The sequence below is a fragment of the Pseudopodoces humilis genome, chromosome 4 (genome assembly GCF_049639895.1).
Source record: "Pseudopodoces humilis isolate 2021_Gansu_Grassland_sample_001 chromosome 4, ASM4963989v1, whole genome shotgun sequence".
Taxonomy (NCBI): domain Eukaryota; kingdom Metazoa; phylum Chordata; class Aves; order Passeriformes; family Paridae; genus Pseudopodoces; species Pseudopodoces humilis.
Window position 1 is genome coordinate 136,611 of NC_142203.1, and position 25,257 is coordinate 161,867.

The 25,257-nt window shown below is 46.3% G+C and overlaps 1 protein-coding gene across 2 annotated transcripts in view; it reads right to left on the bottom strand.

Annotated features, from left to right (window-relative positions):
* Nucleotides 1-338: 338 nt before the first annotated feature.
* PAX5 (paired box 5) overlaps nt 339-25,257 on the bottom strand; it is a 128,787-nt gene continuing 103,868 nt past the window's right edge. For both annotated transcript variants that reach the window (XM_005529469.3, XM_005529470.3), the window contains exons 9-10: nt 7,810-7,896; nt 339-571 (exon numbers count right to left, since the gene is read on the bottom strand). In XM_005529469.3, coding sequence (XP_005529526.1) covers nt 495-571; nt 7,810-7,896 — 164 coding nt within the window. In that variant the 3' untranslated portion in view covers nt 339-494. The remainder of the gene's footprint in view (nt 572-7,809; nt 7,897-25,257) is intronic.

The window sequence follows — 25,257 nt, forward strand, 5'->3', positions numbered from 1 at the left end:
GAGCAGACTGATTTTTTCTTTGCCACACACAAAACAAAAAACAAACAAAAAAAAATAAAAATAAAATAAAAAAAAATAAGAAAAGAAAATTGCCTTGAGTCTCACAGCCTGTTTCAGTGTGCAGCAAGAGGGAGCTGTCCCAAGGGGAGCTGCTCACACCTCTTCCTTATCCCCAGATACAGCCATGGCACCCACAGGCGATTAAAGCAGTAGCCAGCCGGCTGCGAAGAACATGAAGCTACCACACATTTTTAACCACACAGAGCTTCAGGAGTACCACTTCCTCCTGTTTCTCTGTTTGATTCAGGACCCAACCAGATTTAAAAATACAATAATCAGTTCAACAAGCTTAAAGAGCAAAATTTCAATTATGATGTTCCTACTAGGTACTTTCTCTTTCCCTTTTGGAGTGGCTGGCATGGTGGCAGCAAGATGACTCGTCACGGTTGTCCCAGACATGCGTGCTGTCAGTGCCGATGCCCTGAGCTCCGGCGTCAGTGGCGGTCATAGGCAGCAGCAGCAGCTGGTGCAGCTGCTCCACGGGCTGTGGTGCTGTAGTAGTAGGGGGAGCCTGTGAGAAATGAGACCACTGTGAGGAAGACAAAGATGGAAAGGTGCCAACTTGCAGTGCTCTGACAATGGGTGTCAGAGACCTCTCCAGCAAAGCTTCAATAAAGGTTGGGTAAATAGAATGAAAATTGCATTCATGCATTCTGCATGAGAAGAAGGCTACCATTGCTTTTCTTTGTTGCCTGGTGTTTGATACCTTCTTCCATTCCTTCACTCAAAAAATCAACTTCATTTACTTCACCAAAAAAAGTTAATTACTTTTCAGAACAGGAAGTCAAGATATTCCAACCCCAACACACTACCATACTCTGACTTCTTTAATTTTCTGCCCGAAAAGCATTAAAGCATTAAAAATATTTCAATGAAAGCACTTGTTTACAAGAAGAGGCCCAAAAAATATCTCTGTCCTGCACGGTTAAGCACTGGTAGATAGGATGGTTACCCAAGGATCACCAGGAACCTGGACTATTTGTTTGAATGAGGAAGAGTCTTTGACTGGTATCCAGAGAGAGACCAATCTGTCCAGCCAGCACCAGTTTTAAGAAACCTTCCAAGCACACCTACAATGAAACCAATTCTGATCCATCCTAAGAAGGGAGTCTTCTCTCTTCAAGGTGCTACCAGTTTGGTCTGCAAGTCACCAGTTGCACATGCATGGGACGTAAGGCACATCACAGTGTGGAAGAACTCTCCTGGAAAGACCTGTACTCAGCCACATGCATCTGAGACCATCAGAGAGGTTTGGATGAGCAACAATGAGCCAGTGTGAGTAACAGCTCTGGAGTAGTCAGGGCTGTAGGGTTTTCATGAGTGGCCCTGTCTGAGAGCTGCCTTCCATTCTAAGCTCCCTGCCTTCAACACACATGGGACAGCAGTCTGTCAGACATTGTCAAGGGTCTTCACAGTCCTGGGTGCATCTTGCTGCACAGGCAATTTCTGCTGCTTCAGTAACACAGAGGAACTGTCCCCACCAGGAAAAGGCGATGCCACTAGAGCTCAGGGGACTGTGGACCCCTTAGGAAAGCATCAGTGGCAGTGAAGCCAAAGGTGCATTTTTTGGTTGTTCACTTCCCATCCCAGACTCTAGCAAGGACTGCTCCTTCAGATCCAATGACTGCCCAGCTCTTGGGCATAGCCTGAGTGAGGCAGTGCCCCAGTTGTTCTACCACCATGGCCCTACACAACCTCTGGAGCTGGAAGGAGAGCCCAGTTGGCATGCCTTGTGCTGTTGGTAGCATGCTCTATGCTGAGCACAAAGCCTTCCCCTCTGTGAGGCTGGAGAACCTCCTGCCACCTCCTCTTGTTGTACAGCCTCCAGATGAATGCTTTGCTGTTCACTCCAAAATGACCTGAGTGATTATTTGAGGGCTGCTGGTTGAAAAGCCCAAGAACAGAGTAAGAATCACACAGCCAGACTCTTAAGGGGAGGCTCAGGGAAAGTTGCTGTTAACCATTGGCAAAATGCAGGGCTACCTCACTACTGCGGATCCAGCAGGATCAATCTGACAGGCAAGCCCAGCTGTTCTGTCTAGGCTGCTTTTGTCCAGAGTGCCACATCAGGAGGTCAACTCAGGCTTTACCACCAGCCTTCAGCTTTTCATTTCCAAGGGAGTACAAGCTGTTGCATCCAAAAACCAGAGCACAGGAAGCATTTGCTCTTGCCCAGTATGTGTAATACGCACAGTCATTCAGAGAAGAAGACTTTGTCATGATCAGTGTCCTACCACAGAATATGGTACTCTGCTTCTGCAGCCCTGAGGGGTCAGAAACAGGACTTTGGCTACTGGAATGTGTCTCCTGCACTGTGCTGTGGCAAAACAGGAGCTAGTACACAGTGTGTGGGTCTATGTTGTCCTCAGTTGCATCCTTAATGACACAGACATCCAAAACCAGACAAACCCACGGCAAAGAGCTGGGTTTAAACAAAGCAAAGCAATCTTGAGGAGTGTGGTCCTAGCTGACTAGAAAGATAGTTTTACTGTACACAAGAATAATTCAAGAGAGCTCATGAACTGACTGGCCAGGATAAACACTTGCAAAGATGTCTGTATACAAACTCTTAGGCAGGAGCCAATCTGACCTAGATTTATTTACAAAAAGTTAAAATATTTTAAGCCATAGCCAATATTGTTAAAGCAGGTCCCTTCAGCAGGTCATCATTCCGTTTGTTTGCACAAGCGTAGTCTTGTGTTATCTGCTGAGGGCACCACAACTGCTACCCAGGGTTGGACAGGTAGTTTTCTCCCAGGTAACTGACATCAGGTTAAGGAGCTCCAGCCTCAGGAACTGTATTTCCTGGAGAATACTGAAAAGCTTCACAAGGACAGTGAAAACCATTCTCAAGGGTAGAACAAAAAATTCTAAAATTAAATGCTGTATAGTTCGTACCCCAGCCAAACTCAAGCCATTGAAAGCACAGAAACTGGTTGAATTGGCCACTCTTGAATGAGCAAAGGCAGAAGTTAATGTGCATTGAAATGTGCATGCCATGTCTAGCTGGGGTTTTGGGGATGTTCTTTGGGGGCTGCCCTCTTGGCGTTGTCCAGTTTGCCGGCCCATGTCCCCTCACGACCAATCCAGCTGCACAGATGTCCTTGGGGATCATGGCAGGCAGTACCTTGAGGTAAAACAGCTCACAGGCCAGTGAAGAGCCAGGTGGAACTGTTGTCCTCACCCAGCACCAGGAGGTCAATATGAAGCAGGCAGTGATGGTGGTCAGCAGAGATCCCAGTCCCCCCAGGCACCAGCACCAGCACTAGCCATGGCAGCTCAGCTCAGGCGGAGGGGTGAAAAACACACAGGAGGAATCCAGTAGCACAGACCAATTTCAGCCTGACTCATGGAGCATTGTGTGGGTCCCACCAGAGCAGGATGCAGTGCTTACTGAGGTTTTGGGGTAAATGGGGTCTTTTGGGGGTTAGAGCCTTTGTTTTCCCACTCTTCCTCCACTGCTGTTCTGACTCAATGGAGCTACAAAAAGCCCAATATTTCTCCCATGCATTCCAAAGGCCTTGCATTTCTCTCAAGTTAGATTTTCCCAGTTTGCCTTTCTGCTGAACAATCAAAGAAGCTTGTTTTTAAAGTGAAAAATGAAACTACTCACTCTTCCTGTCACCATGCCTCCATCCAGAACAGACTAGTCCATCCTTCTGTCATTTTTCCTTTCTAATTCATACTATCATCAATTTATTTCTTGACACAGTCATTTCTAGTGTCTACTTGTTCTCTAATCTTTCCACAGAATCCCACAGAGGAATTGAATCTAATCCTAATTGAGAGGCTCCAAGCTCTGCCTTTGCATGATACCTTGCCAGAACTGGCAGACATGGCACTGCAATGGTGTGGCCAAACCCTCCCAACTAGCGCACTGGGACCACATCTGCATGTGAGCAGGGACACTGCATCAAACAGAACCCACAGTGCACAGGACTGAGCCAAATGCTACAAGCCAGCACAAAAGTGAGTTGTTTTTCTTCATTAGACAGTGTTGCTGTTATCTGTCCTTAGCATGCACATGTTGAGCTGATCCTATGCTGGTGTGTACCAGTATGTGCCAACAGTAGTGGCCTGAGCCTGAGACATGCACATTTGCCTCCCACGAGCTCATGCACATGCCTCCATGTGCATCCCTGAACTGTGCTGCTTGCAGGTCATTCGCAGGACAGTGTGGGGGAAAAAAGAAAGGTCAAGTTCCTTCCCTCAGCTCTTTGCCTGGCTTTGAGATGGAAACACCTACTTCAGCCACTAAGCCGCACACCCAAGTGGCCAGGGTTTATGTCCTCTTGCCAGCACATTCCTCCAGGAACTTCGGATCTGTCCTCACTCTTGCTGTGGTCGAGGTGGGACTGAGTCATCCCCCACAGCAAAGTTGATCATGTCTCTGACTCCAAGAGAGGTGACTCCAGCTGGGTGCCACCAGGGCTGATGCAGGATGCAAGAGCAAACTGACTTCTTCTGCCCCTGCTTCTGTTCACCATTCTGGAGGACCATGGCTCGATTGTCTGCTCTTCCCCAGGAGCCATGGGGCACAGCATTTGGGACTGCCCCAGAGAGGAGGGAGCACAGACCCCCATCTGCACTGGTTTCATGACAGCTGGGGCAGAAGAGGCTTGGTGCCTGGTGCAGAAAAGTGAGAAGCACCAAAGCAAGGGCAGAGCAGACAGCAGGGGAATGGTGAGGAGCTGGTTTTCTGCTGGGGCCAGACAACCAGTTCGCAGGAATATGGTTATGCCTTCTCCTGAACACACCACCTCGCACCACTCCCTGCTGCTCCACACATATAGCACAAAGATTGTGCTATGGGACTGAAAACCAAAGCTTTCTCACTATTCTCATCTCTCTCTCTTTACTCTCCCCCAGATATAATTTTTCAATCCAAGTATCCTTTTTTCCACTTGCAAATCATGGTAGTTCTTTTTTTGTGAAAGCTTCTCTTTCACAGTCTCAGACTTCTGTGATTGCTGTGGTGCAATTCTTCCTTGCCAGCACAGGGAATTAATTGAACGTAGGTGCTGCTAAGTGCTTACAGTATTATACTTTCATCTCAGTGAAAGGAGCAGGACTTTGTAAAACAAACTGTGTCAGGCAATGTACCAGTCCTGATTAATTTTGTCAAGGTTTCTGCTCTGAGGCCGATACTGCCAGAGCTTGTTCTCAGGAGAGAATTACTAAATGCACTCACGTATACTCCTGAGAGCAGTGGAAGCATCCTGGATATAGTTCAAATTAACCTATTCTCCACTGCATGTGCCCAGGCTCATCGCACAGCACCTCCTGGGTGTGCAAGGAGACTTGGGGCAGGTTCTAAAGTCCCTGCCAGAGACTCCTACTTGCCCTAAACTACCAGTGGGATTAGGAGGCACTAGGTAGAAGGAATTCCAGGATCAGGCTTCCAGTGACAAAGGCAGAGCTGTGGAAAGGGGGGATCTCTGCAAGGCACAAGAGACATCTGACCCAGAAACTGTGGTTGATTGCAGACACATTCTAGATCAGATCATACCACTGTATTTGGACCTACCTGTGGTCAGACAAGGGGATTTCCCTCTCCAGGAAACTCTCCAGTTCCCCCCCAGTTCTGTGACAAGACTTAACTGAAATGGTAAGTTCATCTTTAGGACTTGCTGCAGAAAAAAAACCTTGCCTTTCATTTGTTTGTTTGTTTGTTTTTAAGTGCTGAAACAAATTATCTTGAAGAGGATAAAAATAAGGAAGCCAACCAACAGGAAAAAAAAAAAAAAAAGAAATAATCAGCACTGATATAGCATGAAACACTTCAATCTCAAGAAAGCTGCAGTTTCTGGAAAAATATGATAGCCTCTGATTATTTTTGCCTTTGTCTCATTTAAACACATGTTCACAGCATGCTGCTGAGTAAATACTTCTGAAGAAATTTCCTTCAGCCTGAGAACGAGCTTTGCTGTGAGGAGTATACTATCCCCATAACTGCTCATATGTCAAAGATTAATGGGAATTTGCCCCCAGAATGCATGATCTAAAAAGGAAATGAGAAAAAGAGGATGACTGCAGAAAAAAAGGGAATGGCACAGGTAAAAGGTCCTGGCAGCAAGCAATGGTCTCATGACCAGCTTTTGTCTGAAGTCTTCTACTGACCCAGACCTACCCATCTCCAGCATCTTCAGGGCATCACAGGTACCTACCTACTTTGCCCACACTCTGGACAGCATGCTCAGAGATGGTACAGGCCCATCACCTCAGATAAAGAGCTGAGTAGGCCATGGGTGCAATCTGCTGCAGACAGAATGGAAGGACCACTGCCCACACCTGTGGGGTTGCTCAGGAGTGGCTCTGGGATGGCTCCATATAGTGTGCACACCCTTCTCATGGAGGTGAATATCCACCAGCAGGAACACAGTAAACAGCCCAGAAGCCTCTCCAAAAGCCCTGTCTTCATGCAGAAGGGCAGGATGAGAGCTGAGTTGTCATTTATTTTTAGTATCATGCTAATTTCTTCAACACTTTGGTAGGAAAATTTAAAAAGTTACACCAAACCTGGCTTTTCAGGCCTATCGATGATGCAGAGCATTGCTGAAACAGCTTTCCTGATGCAAAAGGAGTTGCAAAATGAGAAATGAAGAAAGCATGGTGTATGCTCTTGCCTCTGGCAAAAGCATCTTCTCCATGCTGCTCAACCAAAATTCTGCCAGCACCACTGGCTGTGGCCATGGAAACAGCAGGTTTGAGCACGGGGACTCCCCTGGCTTTGTGCAGCTATGCCCATCCATATTAGCTGAAGATCTGTCTGTTGATTTATGATGGAAGCGGTAACAAACCCTTAAATGTGGCACAGCAAATAACAGCATTATACCAGCACCATGGCATGAGAGGCAGAGGCTGTCTATTGCTCCCGAAGGATTTGTTTAAGGACAAGAACCATGATGAATACTGCCTGGGTGGCTCAATTACATGGGGACTCAATTACTTAAAACAAAGAAACTGGATGAAAAAAGTACAAAAAAAATTCAAAATTATTTCGCTGCTGGAGGTCACATATAACAGCCCTGTCATCCATAAATCTGGAAATCTCTAAGGCATGCTACTCCTGTGTTGAGAGATGACAATTAATTGGTATTTTACTTACCTCATCCATGCAAATTATGCAGGGAAAAATTCTAATTACTGCATGCTACATGTATATAAGGTCAAAGTGGGCCAGCTTTTGACGGGGTGTAAAATGGATTATGTTTATCCTTCACATGAGGGCCATGATCCTGCAGGAGTTACAGGGCTTCTGCCTCCCATTGCTCATAGGGACTATGCTGACATCAGTGAGGCTGTACCAGTGGTCCCTTGCTGAGGAGAGATGGAATGGGAATACACACAACTGGGAAGCAAACACAACACTAAGTTAGGGAGAAATGCAAAGCACATGCAAGAGCAAGCAGCAATGGCATAGGAAGCAGTGGAGCTTACAACTGGCTATAAGCAAACTGGCACCACAAGTTTTGTCTGAACAGGGTGCCTTAACCTCAAAAAAATGGCTTTCCAGTAATACCTTATGTCTCTGAAAGGATTTTTATCTGAAGGAGGAAGACATTTGGGGCAGGTCTTCTTGTTGGCAAAGTGAACCAAAAGCAATTGTGCAGCCCAATGGAGTCCTGCTGTCCCATCTGTGTCTAAGCATGATTGAGGACGAACTGGGACACACATTCTGCCCACCCCAGGGTTGGACAAACACTGGACATGTTGCACTGATCTCTCAAAATAGGGACGAACACTTACCCAGGAGTCCAGGGTTGGGAAACCTCCAGGAGTCGTTGTATGTTGAATATTGTGGGTGGCTGTATGGGCTCCCAGAAAACTCGCTCCCTAAGTTAAGGAGACAAAGACAGAATAAAAGGTCATTTGATTTGAGATGACAGTTACCATTCTGACGTAGAGGGGCTCTCCAGTGTGTGCTTTGCTCTACTGGCAGCCACAGTAAAAGCACTGCTAGACACTCTGCCTTGAGGAAGGGGAATATGGGTGGGTAAGCTATTAAATAAATGGGTGCAGACATCTTTTATGTGCATTTTTTGTGCTACAGCCAAGGCCTCCTGAACGTGCTGCAGGACCAAGGAAATGAGGAGGGATGGAGAATCCTCTGGGACACGTTGATGGGGCTGGCCTTTGCCTCTCCAGCCCTAGAGGACTCAGGGTGATAAAGTCTCTGCTGCAGGAGAAGATGACCCAGTCAATTCTAGATACCTGTCATGGAGAACATGGTCATGGTCCCAGATATTTCTTCAACACTGTAACCCAAGCAGAGGGATGTTTGCATCTGTTTCAGATGGATTTGAACCCTCCAGACAAAGGCACAAAAAAGGCTTGAAAAATTATGTCTATTTATCTCCTCTTTGGGTCCAATTCTTCTCATCTGTTTGTTCTCTTCACATGTCACTGCTTCATACTGCAGCTGCAAGCTCTTTAGAACAGAGCCTGCAGGGCTCTGACCTGGCCCTTCCACCATGCAAATACCAACACTGCTACTATTTTATTAGGAAATGTTCATTGAATTACAGATTTCCTCCTCTCTCTCTCTCTTTCTTCCTCCTTCCCTTCACCCTCCCATCTTTAAGACACGTAAATATATACAAGTACAGCACAGCATAGCAGGAGAAAGGGTATGTTTCCTAAGGCATGATTTGAGGGCTGACAGGCCACAGCAGATGTTTGCCATGACCTTTGCCTGCTCTAGTCCTTGGCATTGGCACAGCCACAACACCAGACCCAGGAGCTGCCATAACCCCAGCTAGGCAGTGGACCCCTGACACTATGTCCTCAGCACCTCAGGCTCAGCATTCCTGTCTCATACAATCCATAGATCCAACCTGGAGACCACATCTGGGTCCCCTGGCCAGTGAGTGGCCATGGCTTAGGCCATTTGCTGGCACACTGGCCACAGGGAAGAGGGGATGATGCTCTGGTAACCAAAACATAGGGTCAGGTCCAGGATGGCTTGATCTCCACCTGATTCAGCTTCAGTGAAAACAAGCTGCTTCTCTGCCTGCATTGCAAGATGAACAGACCGAGTGTGCTGACAGCAGGACCAGCCTATCACTAGTCTGCTACAGGAAGTCTCTGTTAGCATCTCTCCCTTGTTTCTTTTCTGCAGCCCTTCTGACACATAAGACTACACTTACCAGGATCAACCTACTCTCTCTCCCCACCACAGCTTCCACAGAGAGAATGTCCAAAGTCTTCAGCAGCAAGTATTTCCACACTGTTGTTGTGCCAACAACTCTTTGCAAGCTCAGAGTAGGTTTTCCTTATGGCCTCTAAGGAATGGCATTAATTCACCCTGACCCAGGAAAACTGGAGCTATTTCAAACCTTTCTTCCCAGGGAATTACACAGTACCTACAATGCTTCTCTGCTCCTGTCCCTATGGATGATAGATTACTTCAATGCCTGAAGGTTATCTCTGTCAGAGTGCTAGATCCTAAAAGAGTAAGGCACAGCGGAGTTGACAATGCCCAAAGAGATGTTAGGAGGCACTTGACATACTGCAGCCACTGGCAAGAGCATCCCCATTGCCTTCCACCAGTCAGGGATCCATCTCTCTGCTGCAGGACACAGCAGCTTCTCTCTGGTCCTTTCTGCCTCTGAATCACCACAATTGAGGCTGTTGCCTTACCCAGTGTCCTGCCTGTTTCTTCCCTGCTTCTACAGCTCCTCTGCTGTTCCAGCATGTCTCTGGCCCAGACCTGGGTTTCTGGTGTTTGCCCAAGCCTGCAAAGCACACAGGCAGCAGTCTGTCTGGGAAATTCACTTGTGAGAGTCACAATGTTTCCTAGTCCTGAAGTCATGGTCACATTCTCCTGTCAGTGTGTGGCACACAGAGATCTTCTAATCCTATGGGTGCTTCTTCTACAGGAAGACTATCACACAGCACCTTCCCCAGGGGTTGCATTTTTTCCTCTCCACAGGGAAGTGATATTTTCAAAGGTTTCGCCCTGGTTTTGTTCCACAAAATGGCTGTGATGCCTGACTGGCATGCCACAAAAGCAGATGGAAGTGAGTCTTATTTCTACATGCTTCCTGAGAGCTGTGCAATGCAAGGACACAGGGACAGAGTGGACAGGACAGCACGACAGGCCTATATCCCTGTTGTGGGCTGTTTGCACAGGGTGCACAGAAGAGGTGTCCTGTCCCTCGTGCACCAGGAACACCCCAGACCTGAAATAAAGCTCACAGTGAGCTGTTGCATGCCTGCAAGAGCTTCATCCCAAGGGGGAGCATTCTCCCCTTGGACAACATGACACCTAATTTTTCAGCTGTCCTAGAACTCTCCTCTCCCTCGATCCCTTCCTCCCTCCGTCCATCCCTCTCTCCCTCCCCTCTTCTATTCTCCTGGAGCTGCACAGACCCAGCCCATTCCATGCTGATGCTGTGCATGCTATGGAGAGGGCAGCAGCACTTTCCAAACGTTTATCACTGCTACAGCAGGGCTGTGGGTGGGAATGGGCTGACATTTCATTGTTTCATCCTCTCCTGTCTTGCCCTCCTCCCCCACCATCCCCACTGCCTCCTCCCCACACTCACATACAGACACACATCCTGGACCCTCTCTGGGGGATGCTCCAGTGCCTGTCAGGCTGAGGCTTCCAATTCTCTGTTTTTTATGCCTCAGTGGTCAGGGTGTCAAGCTCCTGCAGTACAGACCAGCCAGAAGCTCGAGGAGTCACTGAGCACCATCAGCTCAGTGACAGTATTGCTTCCTTCTTAACATACTCTGCATATCCATCAGCCTTGCCGGGGAGGGGGGGAAAGGGGGGAGGGGGAGGGGGGGAAGAGAGATAGAGAGAGGGAAGGAGGGCAAGAAGGAAAATGAGAGAAAAGAAATATGAAGGAAGGGAGGGGAAAAGGAGAAGTCGGGGAGAAAATCTCAAGCCCTGTTATTACCACCACAGGACTTGGGCAGACAAATGGTACAGCCGTAAGTGAAACTAAGGTAGATGAATGAACACTGCATGACTGCCTCACAAATTTCACCAGATATTCCAAGGTCCATCAAGTACACTTCTTGACAGCACTTCTTATCAGACAGCCCTCGCCCAATACAAAAACAAACACCATGGATCTGCCATCCAAGGATGCACACACACGCAGCATGTCGCACACACTGACTGCTGCAGCATGAGAAAAGGGTGGGAATCACACACATCCCTCCTTCATGTGAAATAGTAAGCTTCCTCCTCAGTAGTTCTCACATCGCTGAAACAAAAAGACACAAAGGATTCCTGCCAGAGTTAACTCACTTCTTTGCCACAAACCTGACTCTACACTCCACATATGGCTACTCTACATATGGCTGTAGCCCAAAAGGGGTCAGATCATCCCATCATCACCCCAGAAGTAGAGGTAAGGAGGGGAAAGAACAAAGATTGATTCCAAATAACACTGCTGCTACAAGCCAGTGGCAAGCCCTGGGAGATGCATTCCACCCTGAGACAGTGGGACAGAGATAGTCTAATGGTGGTGGATGGACCTGCTGCTGCTGCAAAACAGTACTGTCCACTCTGCAACATTTTTTCTACGGGAACAGTCAATTCACATTATCAGTCTTCTTGGTTTTAAACTTCCTTAAAGTTTTCTTTCTGATTTGCAGAGAAGCTGAAAATCATGAGTGTAAAAATCTCAAGAACAAAGAGATGAATTAAAAAATACTCCCATGTTTTTAACACTGCTGAGGCTTCAGAGAACCGCTGCTGCAGGAAATGGGAAGGATGCAGGCATATCCATGTACCAGTACTGGCCACAGGACAGGAGGATAATGGAAAACTCCTGCCCTGCAGAAAGGCAGAAGGATGTCCAAGGACAGTCAGGTCTGTCAGAGGCCATGTTCAGCCAAGTTATGGAAACTTCCCAGGATGGAAAAAGCCTGACCACTGTCATTGCACTACACCATTCAACATGCAGAGTACCTGGCTGTAGTCCTATGAAGCACAGCAGTCATGGGTCATGGGACTGTGTGACAACACCAGCAGAAAACAGCAGATTAATCAAATATTATTGTCCAGCTGCTGATACTTTTGGACCAAAATGCAGAATCTGTGGAAATAATCTGCAAAGGAGTTTCATATGCCACTTCTAAGCATAACACTGAAGTCTCAAAAGACCTCATACATCAGAAGCTCCAGAGCCAGTACACCTCAACAAGAATATTGGAGCTTAGGATTTTTCCTTTCTTTTTCTTCTTTCTTTCTTTCTCAGGGAATTTTCTCCCATTTGTTGCCTCAGAGAAGATAACTGCAATACTTGAGACACAAAAGATGTGTCTGGGAGGAGGAGGATGGGGAAGGGTGCAGTTTAATATCATCTCTGAGCTGGAGGGTTTTCTCTTGGGAAGTGCACAGATACTGCAAGATTTTGGCTAAGGGGTGAGGGACAGGGCTAGGTCTTAGCCTTCTTGCTCACTCTCAGGATCAGAGGTGGGACAGTCATGATTTTGGTGCTGGGCTGCTGCTGTTTGCCACCACCACTGAGTTCTGTCCTTCACTGCTTCTCCATACCTTCAGTAAGCCTTTGCTTGTAGGAGCAGCCATTAAACTGGGACCTTTTCAACACTGGAAACTACCCTCACCATCTGCTCAGGTGCCTGAGGGGAAAATCCAAGACTCCAACCCACTCCCTGCTCCAGGAAGAGTGTCTACCAGCTGCTTGAAACAGCCCTGCTGTTTCCTGCCCCTGCTTCAGGCTTCTTGTTACACTTTACCCAACATCCTGTGTCTGCCCAGATGCCCACAGCTCCTGGTACAGCTTTGGAGTTTTTGCTACACTTTCTTTTGCCACCCTTGATGTGCTCACCTCCGCTGTTCCAGCATGAGGTTCCTGATACAGTCTATTTCACCAGCCAGTGGGGCACTAAGACCAACTGCTCCCCGTGAATTTGCCAAGGAAGCCCCTTTTCTGGAAGCCCTTATCCTTTTTCTCCTGTTGGCTCACCTAACATTACCCATGAGATGCGGCTGAGCTCGCACCACAGCGCCCCCTGCAGGCATGGGGGAATCATCACACTCCCCTGCCCGGCCGGGAGCCAGCAGTGCCCCTGCCGGCCGTGCCCGGAACTGCACCCAAGGGGAAAGTGCTGCCGAGAGAGGGCTGGGACTGGGGGTCTGCTTTTCTTTGTTGGTGCTGCTGTTGTTTTTTATGTGTGTACATATATATATATATATATATACACATATATATATTCTAGTAATGTTATTCCTTTTCCTGTATCTTTGCCTGACAGCCCCATCATTTCAAAGTTATAATAATTTAAGAGGGTAGGAGGTTATATTGTCCATTCCAAGGGATGGAAATGCCTTCCTTGGCAGGCATTTGTCTTTCAAGTCAAAGCAAAGAGCCAGGTACATGCAGGACATGGAGCTACATGGACGCTTTTTGCTGAGTTTTCTCAGACACCAGCTTTTGCACAAGTATTTGTGACATGAAGAAGCCATCAGGAGCATGGGGGTGGATGCTTGTTATCCATGTGATGATTACCAGTAATACAACACACAGGTGATGGAACTGCAGGTGATATAACATGCAGGTGATGCAATGTACCTCCCTCCCTGCCACAGCCATGTGACAGTTCTCAGCTGTCACTGAACAGGGAGAGTGACCATGACCTGGCAGCCGTGCCATCCCTCCTCCCAGATTTGTTGCAACCTCTGGTTTCTCCACTGTTGTCCACTGCTGGGCTTTTTTGTTAACCAAGATCAGGGGACAAAATGCAGAGCTAGGCATGAGCAGGAGCATCTTCAGCACTCCTTCTGAGGGTTTTGGCTAAGTTTAAAAACAATCTGCTGTATTTGTCCCTAGGCTGGTTTCCTGCAGACAAACCCATCTCCCTGTTAGTCCAAATTCCTGGTGCCTCTACCTTTCTCTTCTGCTGAGGGATCTTACTGTAACTTTTTTAAATTAATATTCTCATGACTTTTATTGTTTTCTATAGTTTTATTTTGAGGAAGTAATCACATGGATCATAAATTTCTTCAGCAAATTCCAATAAGAATCATTACCCTGATAAGCAAAGACATGCTTGACTGCATGGGGAGCAGGCATAAGCACTGCACTGAGCCATGCGTTCACACCCACACATCATTGGCTGACTCTGTGAGGCAGCAGCTATCCAAACACAGCCTGGAAATCTGTTACATCGAAGTTCTGCCTGCCACAGGGCCAGCTATCGCCTGAACTGGAGGATATAAAATCAAAGCAGAAGCTTCTCGTCACCCTGGGCCAACACCACCCCAGAGACAGTTTCATGATCCAGCAGCTCAGCCAGCATCTCACATAAAGTCAGAGGGACAAACAACTTTGAGGGACCCTGAAGGGTAGGAAAAGGGTCTGGGCTCTCAGCAGAGAGGAACAGCATGGTTTTCCCTCAGTAAAATGAACTTTCCTCTCCACATCAAGCCATTGCAGGCTTATGGGGAGAAAGAAAAGAGGTTTGGAGTCCTGTCTGGGAAGCTGCTGCCTCTGAAGTTCACAGGACTCATTCTGTTAGAAGTTTTCCCCATGAACAGGAGAGCTGGGGAAAACCTTTTAGTTGATATTCCACATCACATGAAAAAAATTTTGTTTCACATCACTAATGTATTTTTAACAATTTGTGACAATTCAGACAAAATTCTTTAGTGAGAGTCATGGATTGGGTTTGTTTTTTTTTTTAATCAGATGTTTTCCAAACAATTATTTTCCTTTTAAATTCAGAGAAATACTAAATTTTCAAATCAAGTTCAGTGAGGCTAAAAATAAAGAAAACATAGCCAAAAATCTCAATGGCAAACTAACTGTATCTTTGAAAAGAAGAAAGAACTGTAGCTTTGAAGAAAAGTCCACAGTAATTTTTATTGTTGGTTTTTGTTTTGATTGAATCTTGGACTTTCTTCTAATTTCAACATTCATTAGCAACAGCAGGATCAGAGATATGCATTTCTCTAATCTAAAAATATCAGCTGCATTTAACCTGGAGGAGCAGCAACCCAGGGCATGCCACAAGCTAAGCACCAGTCACCTGCCAGGTATTCTCCTGGTCCCTCACCAGCTCTTTGTGCAGAAGTCCCACAGGAGGAAGGAAATGGATCACTCTGCTTTTGGCTATGCAGACCAAACACACTTGGCTGCTAACTTGCTTAACAAGCAGTCTACATGATACAGAAGAGACAGAAAAGGGCCAAAATTACCAAACTACAGCCCTACTGTAACAAAGTAGGTATTTCTGAAACTGCATCCCCCCTGGAAGGAGCTGAGCAGGAAAATACACTGTATCTAGCAAAAGCCTTCCATGATCCACCCAGCTTGTCTCAATGAAGATACTCAGGGTCATAATCAGCTAACATCCAGGACAAGCTGGTGGGATTCATCAATGAATCTTTGATGGGCAGGCTTGGAGAATTTTCTCAAGATTGTGTTACCAGAAACTATACCAGTACGAATGATACATCAAACGTGTGGCAATGGATGCTGCAGCCAGATCCCTCCGGAAGGATCTGGCAGCCTGGGGGGCCAATACACCCCTTTCAGATGCTACTCTTGTGCCCATTCCTGCAAACAATGCACATGACACCTCAAAGATACACTCTGTTCAGAGTGATGCATGATGGCAGCCCCCTGAGCTCACATGGTACTTGGGCTAGCATGGGTTGTGGTGGGGAGAAACGTTAATAAAAAAATGTTTTCCAAGGGGGATGAAAAATGTCATTTTGGAAAATCTCTTCAGTGGGTAGTTTCAAAACTTTCAGTGAGTAGTTTCTGCTTTACAACACACCTGAGGTCCTCTGCATCAAAATGGGAAGCTGCTCTCCTCATTGAACCTGCACTTAACTAGCATTGTATCCAGCAATCTATTTATTGTCACAGGAAAGAAGTGAAAAAAGCATTAATAATGGAAAAGTGGAAATGATTTTTTTAGAATTAATATCCCACCCCCAGCCTTTTTTATTCTGATGATGGAATTGAAAATAATAGATTTCAGCAAAAGAATAGACCTTACAAATGTTTTTCAAGTAGAACTTTTCTTACACAGAACAAAACCTTCACTTGCTGATATTAAATGAAAAAAAAAAAAAAAAAACAAAAAACACTGACAATGAGTCCCTAGAGCAGTAAGCTTTTTACCCATGCTCTTTCAACACAACATGACAAAATTATATCAAACATTTCATCCACCTTTAGCCAAGACAGAGTGTGTAGAGCTGTGATGTGCAGCAACTGTCAGGCCAACCCTGAGACACTGGCACTCACAGGATCCTAGGTAGTGCCACTAATCTGTATTAATAATTAGACAGCATTCTGCCTCTAGGAAGAATTGCCAGAAAATGTGGCAATAACTGTTAATTGTGGGGGCCAGTGGTATAAGCCAGACTCTGCTTTGGCCGCTGAGCACCTGCAATACCCTCCTTAAACAAATCTGAACAAATGGAAGAATACTTTTGTTCATTAGAACTATTTTCTCTCCCAAAAGCAGGAGGAACAACCCACTTTTCCCCTAAGAAGCTACAATAAATTCATTTATACAAATAAATTTACAAATTATACACTTTATGTTCATTTACCTACAGACACAATCCCAGCAATCCAGCTGGATGCCACCTGGACAAATGCTGGGGGCAGAATCCAGGGTCTGCTCCCATAGCAGGTGGGGTATTGCATACAGAGCCACTGGCAAGAGGACCAGGCATTCCTTCCCTGGGATGTCAGGGACTGCAGTAGCAAGGGTGCACCCTACTGAAACACATCCCACATATAAGGACAGACACACACACACTAATGAAGACCTGGCAACATGGATACACAGATATGTGCATGCTCCCTACACATGCAGGCTTGCAAAGCCACTGGCAAATCTGGTTTAAGTGGATAAACAGATCACTTATAATCATCTATGACCCCTCATACACTCATCAAAAGCACATCCAGTCCATGTCTGTTCCATCTTGCAGTCACTTATTAACCCTTCAGAGAGCAGCTGAGGTGCAGCCATCCCCCAAATTTTCACACATGTGATTTCAGAATGAAATTAGGCCCTACTTTGGCTAATTGTTCCTGCACATCAGCCAAGGAGAAGTTTATCGCAGCTGTGCTTGAAAGGCACTTGGTCAGAGAGCATCTCTCCAAAGTTCCCAGTCCCATCAAGACGGCCCAATTAACTTCTAATGAAGGCTGTATATAATTCTATTATCACACAGTCTTTCTCCCTTATTTTATCTTTACATTAGCTAACACTGGTCAAAGATGTAGTATTTTAACAGTTCTGAGTGGGCTGTCATATTACAAGAAAACAGTAACATGCAGATTTTGTAACACTATTGCATTTCCAAGAAGCTGTATGGCACAGAAATCCCATCAATGACTAATGAGTTGTGGGTTAAGGTGGACGTACCTTGCTGAGAAGCCACTGTAGTATTCTCGACCCGTGCTGCCTGCCATAAAATTTTAATGCTGCTTCTGACATATTTATGAAATACCTCACCTAGTCTTTGCAGGATGACAAAAAGATTTACACCCGTAATTACTGCAAGCACATAGGTTTTAGCTATGCACTTTAAACTTTTGTACACAAAGGTATTTAACTTTAATACAACAAAGGTAGGTGGTGCCACAGAGCGGCCATATTGGAACTGCATTAGGAGAGATTTATTTCTCTATACCAGAGGGCAATTGCCCAACTCAGCTGAATATAAGATGACATTGCAATTAATTGCAATGAGGGGTTTGCCCCTTCCCTCTCTCACTTGCCCCTGTAGAGTCATCTCCCCCCTCCACCAGCCACTGGCATGCAGACTCTTGGGATCCCAGGTGGATCTAGAAGCAAGAAGCTGCACTCCCAACGGTGATATCAAGATAAGCAAGCCACACTTGGCCATGTGCGGAGCTTCACTACCAGTGCTGGCAGATATGGGGATGGAAGCACACTGCTGCTCTGTCCAGTCGCTGCAGCTGCTCATACCAGACTGTCTCTCCCTAAGCCTGGTCTGTGGGACTGCTGCAACCCTCTCAAAGCCCCCTTGCACCCTGTACGGAGTATAGGTGAGTGGCAAAAGGTGGATGAAGGACACAGAGAGAATGCAGGGCATCAGGTACACAAGGTTCAGAGTAAAGGAGGGTCACAGAGCAGACAAGGGACATGTGACAGATGAGCAGCACAGAGTGGACAAGTGGCATAGGGTGGACAAGGATTGTGGAGCGAACAAGCAGCAGAGTGGATGCATCCGCGCAGAACATCACTCCATGTCTGTGTGCCTAGGCACTCCTGACCTGCACAGAAGCAGCCCCATGTGCATCAGGGCAGGCACCATTTCACCTTCTTTGCTCCAGACTAACCAGCTTGATAGTGCAGGTGGGATGAAAGGGTAAACAACTGACTCAGACAAAGTAAGTTTTGCAAGATGGTTTCATCCCAAAAGTCACAAGAAGTATCTTGGGGGATTAAATTCTCTGAGCAAGGCAGCAGAAATATTGCACTTGGTTCAGATGGAAGCATTCTACTCCATGCTTCATCCTCACTTTTCTGTAATTTCAGCCTTCATAATGGCACTGCAATGTGTAGCTGCGTACAGGAATTACACAAATAATTTAGCTCATAGCAGAAGATATAAGGTTACAAGCCATAGTAACACAGACTGCAAATATTGTAAAACCTGGAAATTAAGCATTTTGGTAGCTTGATACATGCACATTGCTGCTGACGTGGAGGCTGTCTTCAATTATATTCCAATGCAGGTGTGGGAATAACATGTGCCTATATTCATAGGCAGGAAAGCATTTGCATGACTGAAGGAGCATCCTCCCACATCAGCACAGGCTCCAGCATTCCTCTGGTGCCCCAGTCCTTGGTGACTGTGTCAGACCCTATCATGGCCATGGCTCACCTGGGACTGGGACAGCAGCACCAGGAGAGGGCCAGGTCCTGCCCTTTCTGCCCTTTCTGCCAAGGTGGCATCACCTTTGAGAGATGGAAAAGTATCTTGAGGTCACCCCCTGCGTGGATGAGCTCTGCAAGCTGAGCCACACAAAATCTCAGCATCTCATCTATTCTGCAAGACCCGGTTTCCAGCTGGACTGCAGGTGTTAGCCACCCCTGGACTGGTGCTTTAGCACAGTAGCAGGGTCTAGTGGTAGTGGGCTTTCCTCACTCTTTCATTGTGGGGAACTTGGAACTTGTGCAAGCTCTGAAATATACACACATCCTCAGAAGAGATGATGTCAGGTCTTCTGACACCAGAGATGATGCAAATGAATGCCTGAGTGACAGAAGACAGATTTGCACCACACTACTTTGGTTCTACACCACATCCACATTACAAACATCCTTTAAACGGAGAATAAAATCTTGTCATCCAGTCCCAGGCCTCTGACAATGTGGCAGCCCAGTCCTCTGGATGGGACACTTTGCTGGCAAATGCTGTGTAGCCTAAGCCATTTCCAAACACTGTTTGCAGCTGCTTATCCTGACTTGATCCAGATGAATCAGCCAAAAATGGTGCTGATGAAGAGAAGACACAGATGGAGAAAGGATGACAGATAAGGAGTCTCCCCCCACACATAGCAAGTTTGAGGACATCATGGCTTGTCATGGCACATGCCCAAGGGGATCCATGGCTCCAAACAGCTCAGTGCACACCTCACCAAAAGCAGACACCTCATTAACTCCTGGCATTATGTTTCCTGACTTTAGTAAATGTGCAAGAATTAAAGACAAGCTAGCCTGAGCTGAGATGGCTCTTTCACCCTAAAGAAGACTGGTAGGAGAAATATATGGGGCCACACCAACACCCTGTGTCCATGTTTGACAAAGTAAGCGGGCCTTCTCCTACCTGGGCACTGTTTGTTCCACCATGGAGTCTGTGCACACCTCTCCACATGAGTAAAACACCCATGTCCAACCAGCAGTTACTTATGTCAAATTGTTGGTGGAGTAAAGCACCCAAGACTGACAGGACTTGATGCATCTGCTGCTGAAAGGACATCAAGTCAGTACAAGAGTGCTGCTTTTAGTCTTTTTATGTAGGAATTAAGGAGGTGACATTTAAATTTCCCAGCTTACTCTACAGTCAGTGCAGAGCCTTATCCCAAACCTGTTTAGGTCATAAGAGACAGATGATTCTCACCTGAAGTATGCCAGTACCATATTTGCTGAGAGAAACGAATGAACACATACTTCCTTCTGGAGACTTCTCACTACCCCATGCAGACTGTCCCTCTTCTCCTGTCCCAGAACATGCATCCCATGAATAGGAGACATATCCTTGAACTCTAAGCTCCTGCCATCACCTGTCCAGGGGTTCACACTTGCCTCACACAGCTGACCATATGAACACTGCTTCCTACAGATGGATAGCTTCTGCTTTAAACTGTGTTTTCAGAGGAAATTTCTGCTGTGGAAAATGGGCAGTTCTTGGAGCCCCTTCCTTCATTTTTTCTACAGTATGTCATTTTGATTAACAGCTCTCACTTAAATTTGCTTTCTTTCTGTTACCCCATTTTATTTCTTTTGCACTGATCACAATATGCTGAATTGCACTGCACTGCAATCTATTGTACTGTCTAACCATTTTCACTTGTTTTGATAGAGTCTCAAGGAACCCAGAAAATCCTGGGAAGAGAATACTTTATTTTTGAAGTATTTCATTTAAATTTGCGCCATAGGCATCAGTTCTGAGAACTGGAGTTTACCACAGAGTAGATGTTCTACGTTCAAACAGTCCAAACTGTGAGCAAACCCTCTCCAGCAGCAATCATAAAGAAGTCAAACGTACCATCTCAGAAAATAAGTTCAGCAAGTAACAAAAAGACTGAATTCATAAACAGCAGCCTGCAGGGAAATGTCTGCAAAGTCCCCCAGAACCTCTACAGGGGTCATCCTCCCATGGCAGAGGGGAGTGCTCAGGGAGCTGGGGATGTTTGGGTTCAGGATCTAGTCTGCAGCATTCTCTTGGCCACAAAAACACTGGAAGCAGGAGACCTCCATCTCACTGCAGGACAACTCCTTGACACCTTGAAGCTGGGCAGATACTGAACCCCTGTCATGCTGAGCTAGGCACATCACTCAGTGCATACAGAAACCCCAGCTGGGGGTGGCATATGAGAAGCCCCCTCTGAGACAAAAATGAAGTGGGCTAGCCAGGATCTAATACTCAGGAGGAAAGAAAATGGATCATCCCAGCCCTCACCACATGGAAGCACTGGATAGTTGAGCTGTCGAGCTCAGATGTGATGAGAACATAGACTTTACTCTCCCATCACTGTTGCCAGCTGCTATTCTGTGTGGTTTAGCAGGAAAAGAGCAGCCATGTCACACTTCTGCTTGTGGACACACTGGGCCATGAAGTGCTTTCCACTCCGCTTACTTTGGGGATCTCAGCATTTGCTCGTTGTCAAACACAATTTGTCTGGAAACTGCCTGGTTGATTTGATGGCTGGTCTGGCTGTTCCACACACCCTACATGTAAGGTAATCTGATGCTTGAACCACAGCTGGGAGCCCAGACAGATGCTGAGCACTTTGCAGGCAAAGCTCCAACCGTTTGCTGTTCTTAACTGAGCCACTTTTGTAATCTCCAACTTTTTTAACTCTGTGTCCTGATGTAACACAAAGAAGACACAAGCATGAAAAAAAGAATGCTTAGCAATTATAATCTGTGTTGTGTGCTCTCACATGGCTATCCCTCTCCACTGAGAAACCACACTGTGTGCAAGACAGTGTGTGAGTTCAGCCCTGCAAGTCCAGGTAAGTTCTAGCTGTTCCCTCCTTGCTCATTGGCAATGCCTGTGTGAGGCTCAGAACACCAGAACAACAGAATAACAGAATGGTTTGGATTGCACAGAACCTTAAAGTTCATGTAGTCCGAACACCTGCCATGAGACTACACCAGGCACTATACCATTCCACTGTCCCAGGCTGCTCCAAGCCCCACCAACGTGGCCTTAAACACTTTAAGGGATGTGGCAGCCACAGCTTCTCTGGGCAATCTGTGCAATGTCTTATCATTCTCATAGCTCTGCTACACTAATCCAAACCACAATTTTCCAAAATCAGAACTAATGTAGGTCTCATGGCTTTCTAATTACAATTATCTTTTCCTTATTGTTTTTTTCACCAAAGGACAGCTGTCTGTAATGAAGAAGCAAGAGCAAAGAGGAGTGATTTTGTGAAATGCAGAGGATGCAGCACTGTGCCTCACCTTTGACATGCCACATCTGGCTGGACACCCAGCTGTCGCAGCCAGGACATTAGGGGTGTATCATCTGGGCAGCCATTGTCACTGCTGCCTTTGAGAGCCAGCAGAACAATATTTTAGAAAACCCTCTGTAAAACTGCTGCTGCCTTTGCAAAAGAAGATTTCAGTGTCCCTGCACCCTCTACATACAGGGGGAGTGTCCTTAGTGCCCAGAGGAGACTCTGGGAGCTGCCTGGATAGGGACAAACTGATCCTGCATATGGCAAACTCTTAAAATCAGACTCACGTGCCAGGTCCTACACAGTATATTACTGACCTTTTAACACATCATCTTTAAATTTCTGACTCTAGATACTTCAGGGCACTTTATTGTAGCTGCCAGCAAAAGGGGTCTCAAAATCACAGTATTGAAGAGGACAGAAAAATGTTTAATAACATAACCTCCCCTTAAAATAAAAGAAACAAACCAGCAACAAAAGAGTTATTAAATTCTCTCTGCTGTTTTTACAGCCACCAATCTTGCTTAAAGGTGGACAGCACATCGGACCTGTAACACTGGATGATCATTAACAGAAAACCATTCCCAGCTGCCACCAGGGTCTCCCTGTGTGTAGTCTGGAGAGGGAATAGCCCCATGGTTCCCTTCTGGGATGCAGGATGAGCCTGGTGCCACCAGCTGCATGCCTCTCTCTCTCCTCCCATGCTCAGGGACCATGGGTGGATATGATGCAGCAGCATCCCATCACTGCCCAGAGCACCATCCTCTGCAGTGATGCTCCATGAGCTTCAAAGCCACAGACAACCCAGGAGTCTTGGCTAAGGCTCCAGAAAAAATCACCACAAGCCCTGGTTTCCATCCCTCAATCCTAAAAAACCCCAACCTCAACACTCTTTGATCCAAAGAGCAGCTTAAATTGAACACTGGTATCTGAACAGAACACTCCCCTATCCCAAGGGCAACATCACGCAGCTGCTGGAGCCCCAAACCCTGGCACCATCCAGGGGTGGGAAGGGGACAATTTTGGCACAGAGGTCTGCCCGGAAGATGCACCCCAACCCACAGCCCCCGGTGTCACCACTGCTGGCTGACAAGATAGATGGATTTGACTGAAGGCAGCCAAACTGTCACTCAGGAGGTGCCCCCTCGGTACTCTTCTGGCTGGATCTACCGGAGGATGGACTTGCCTGAGCCCCTCCTGTCAGGGATTTCAAAGGGAACAAGCAGCTGAATGTGGATCTGACAGCTCAGCCGAATTAGGGCTATTTGCATGCTAATTTCTACCGTGCTTAACCCACTGGCAGACCTAGAGCGAGAGGCAGCCTCTGCATGTTTGGAACAATGCTTGACTGATCTAGCTGCGTTAACGAGGAAATTATGGTAATTTTGTTATTACAAATGCATAGAAATTTCCAAAGAGTGGAGCAATACAATATGTTTTCTCTCCTCCTCCTCACTCCTAAATACAGACCTCTTTGTTTATATACACTTCACCTTGCTTACTTATGTTTAGATATGCACAATGTCTCACCTCAACAGGAGGAGGAGGAAATTATGGACAAAACAGAGAGGGCCAGCAAAGCAGAGCAGTCTGCCTTTGCCTTTACTCAGCTGGAGTAAAGAGCGGAGGGCCTAACTCACCCCAGGTGAGGGGAAGGTAGATCAGTAGATCCAAAGGCTGTAGGCTTCCAGCATTTCATCTTCCTGCCCTTGTCAGCATAATTTCTATATCAATTCAACAAAATAATATCTGACAACATATTTTGAAAACAATATAGATTTTATCTATATTCTGTGCAAGCATGGTAACTACATTCCTGACAGACGTTTCTCTAGACTTCCAAGATTCTGGCAGACCCTCATTCAAAATGTCCACAAGCAGAAGATAAACATATATTATTTACCTAGCTGCTTCATTATTAATTAAGGGAATAATTTGTCAGCTGATTTGAAATTTTCCCCAATATATTTGTGATGGCACATCACATACTCCATCATAGGTGATGAAACTTCTCTGGGATTTGTCTTCTAAGACTACAACAGTGTGGGGAGACACTTTTGTGGAACAGTTCCAGGCTTGGGGAAAAATGCAAAAAATTAGCTTAAGCAGAAAAGGCCATGGCAGCACTTCTGTCCTTTGGTAGCAGGTCCTCTGACAGTGGCATTGAAGCCTTGGATGATTTTGTGTGAATCTGCAGAGGCTGAAGCTGTTGTTGGGGTGCACCAGGGGACATTTGGGTTTGGGTTTGAGCTACATAAGCTGTCAAAAAGGTACAGGTGCCTACAACCCAAACACACATACCCATCCCAGCCACAACAGCAGCATGAAGCAGACGGAAGAGATGGCACAACTGGGAGTCACTTCCAAGCTCTGAGGAGGTAACTTGCAAATTTTCTGCTTCACCAAAGAATTTTTAACGTTTATTCCTCATTTGCTTTATGTCCCTCTAGCATAAAGGGCCAGAATCTCCTTTCAGTCTCACTGGCGAGAATGATGTCAGCATCCAACTAACCAAGCAGTCCAACATTATGCTGTACAACAGAGGAGGACCTGGTTCATTGATGCCCTCTGACATCCCATATATTGCAATGTGCAGTTTCAAATTTTCAAATTTCATTTTCAAATTTCTCTGCCCCTGGTTTTAGGCATTTTATGTCTCAGCTGCTTCTCTTTTATTTCCTGAGTATTGTCATAAGATTACAACATGATGTTGCAAAACTTTGGCAAAGATATAGCCAGAACAAAAAACAGTAACTAAAAAAAATAACTATGAATAAAGTCCTCAGTGTGGCAGTAGATCTGAATTCCACCAGTCTCTACAGACTGGATCCTGGTAGTCCCACTCATCCAAATATCTGCCTCCTAACCCCTCCATGACATGAGGCTGGCATTCTGCCCCCCTGTACCCCTTGCTGCAGGCTGGGTGCCAGTGGACTGAGGGAGGGTGCTATCCCTTGCAGACTCAGTGTGAGGAACAGACCCAACAGGAAGAAATCACACAACCTTACTGCTCCTCAGC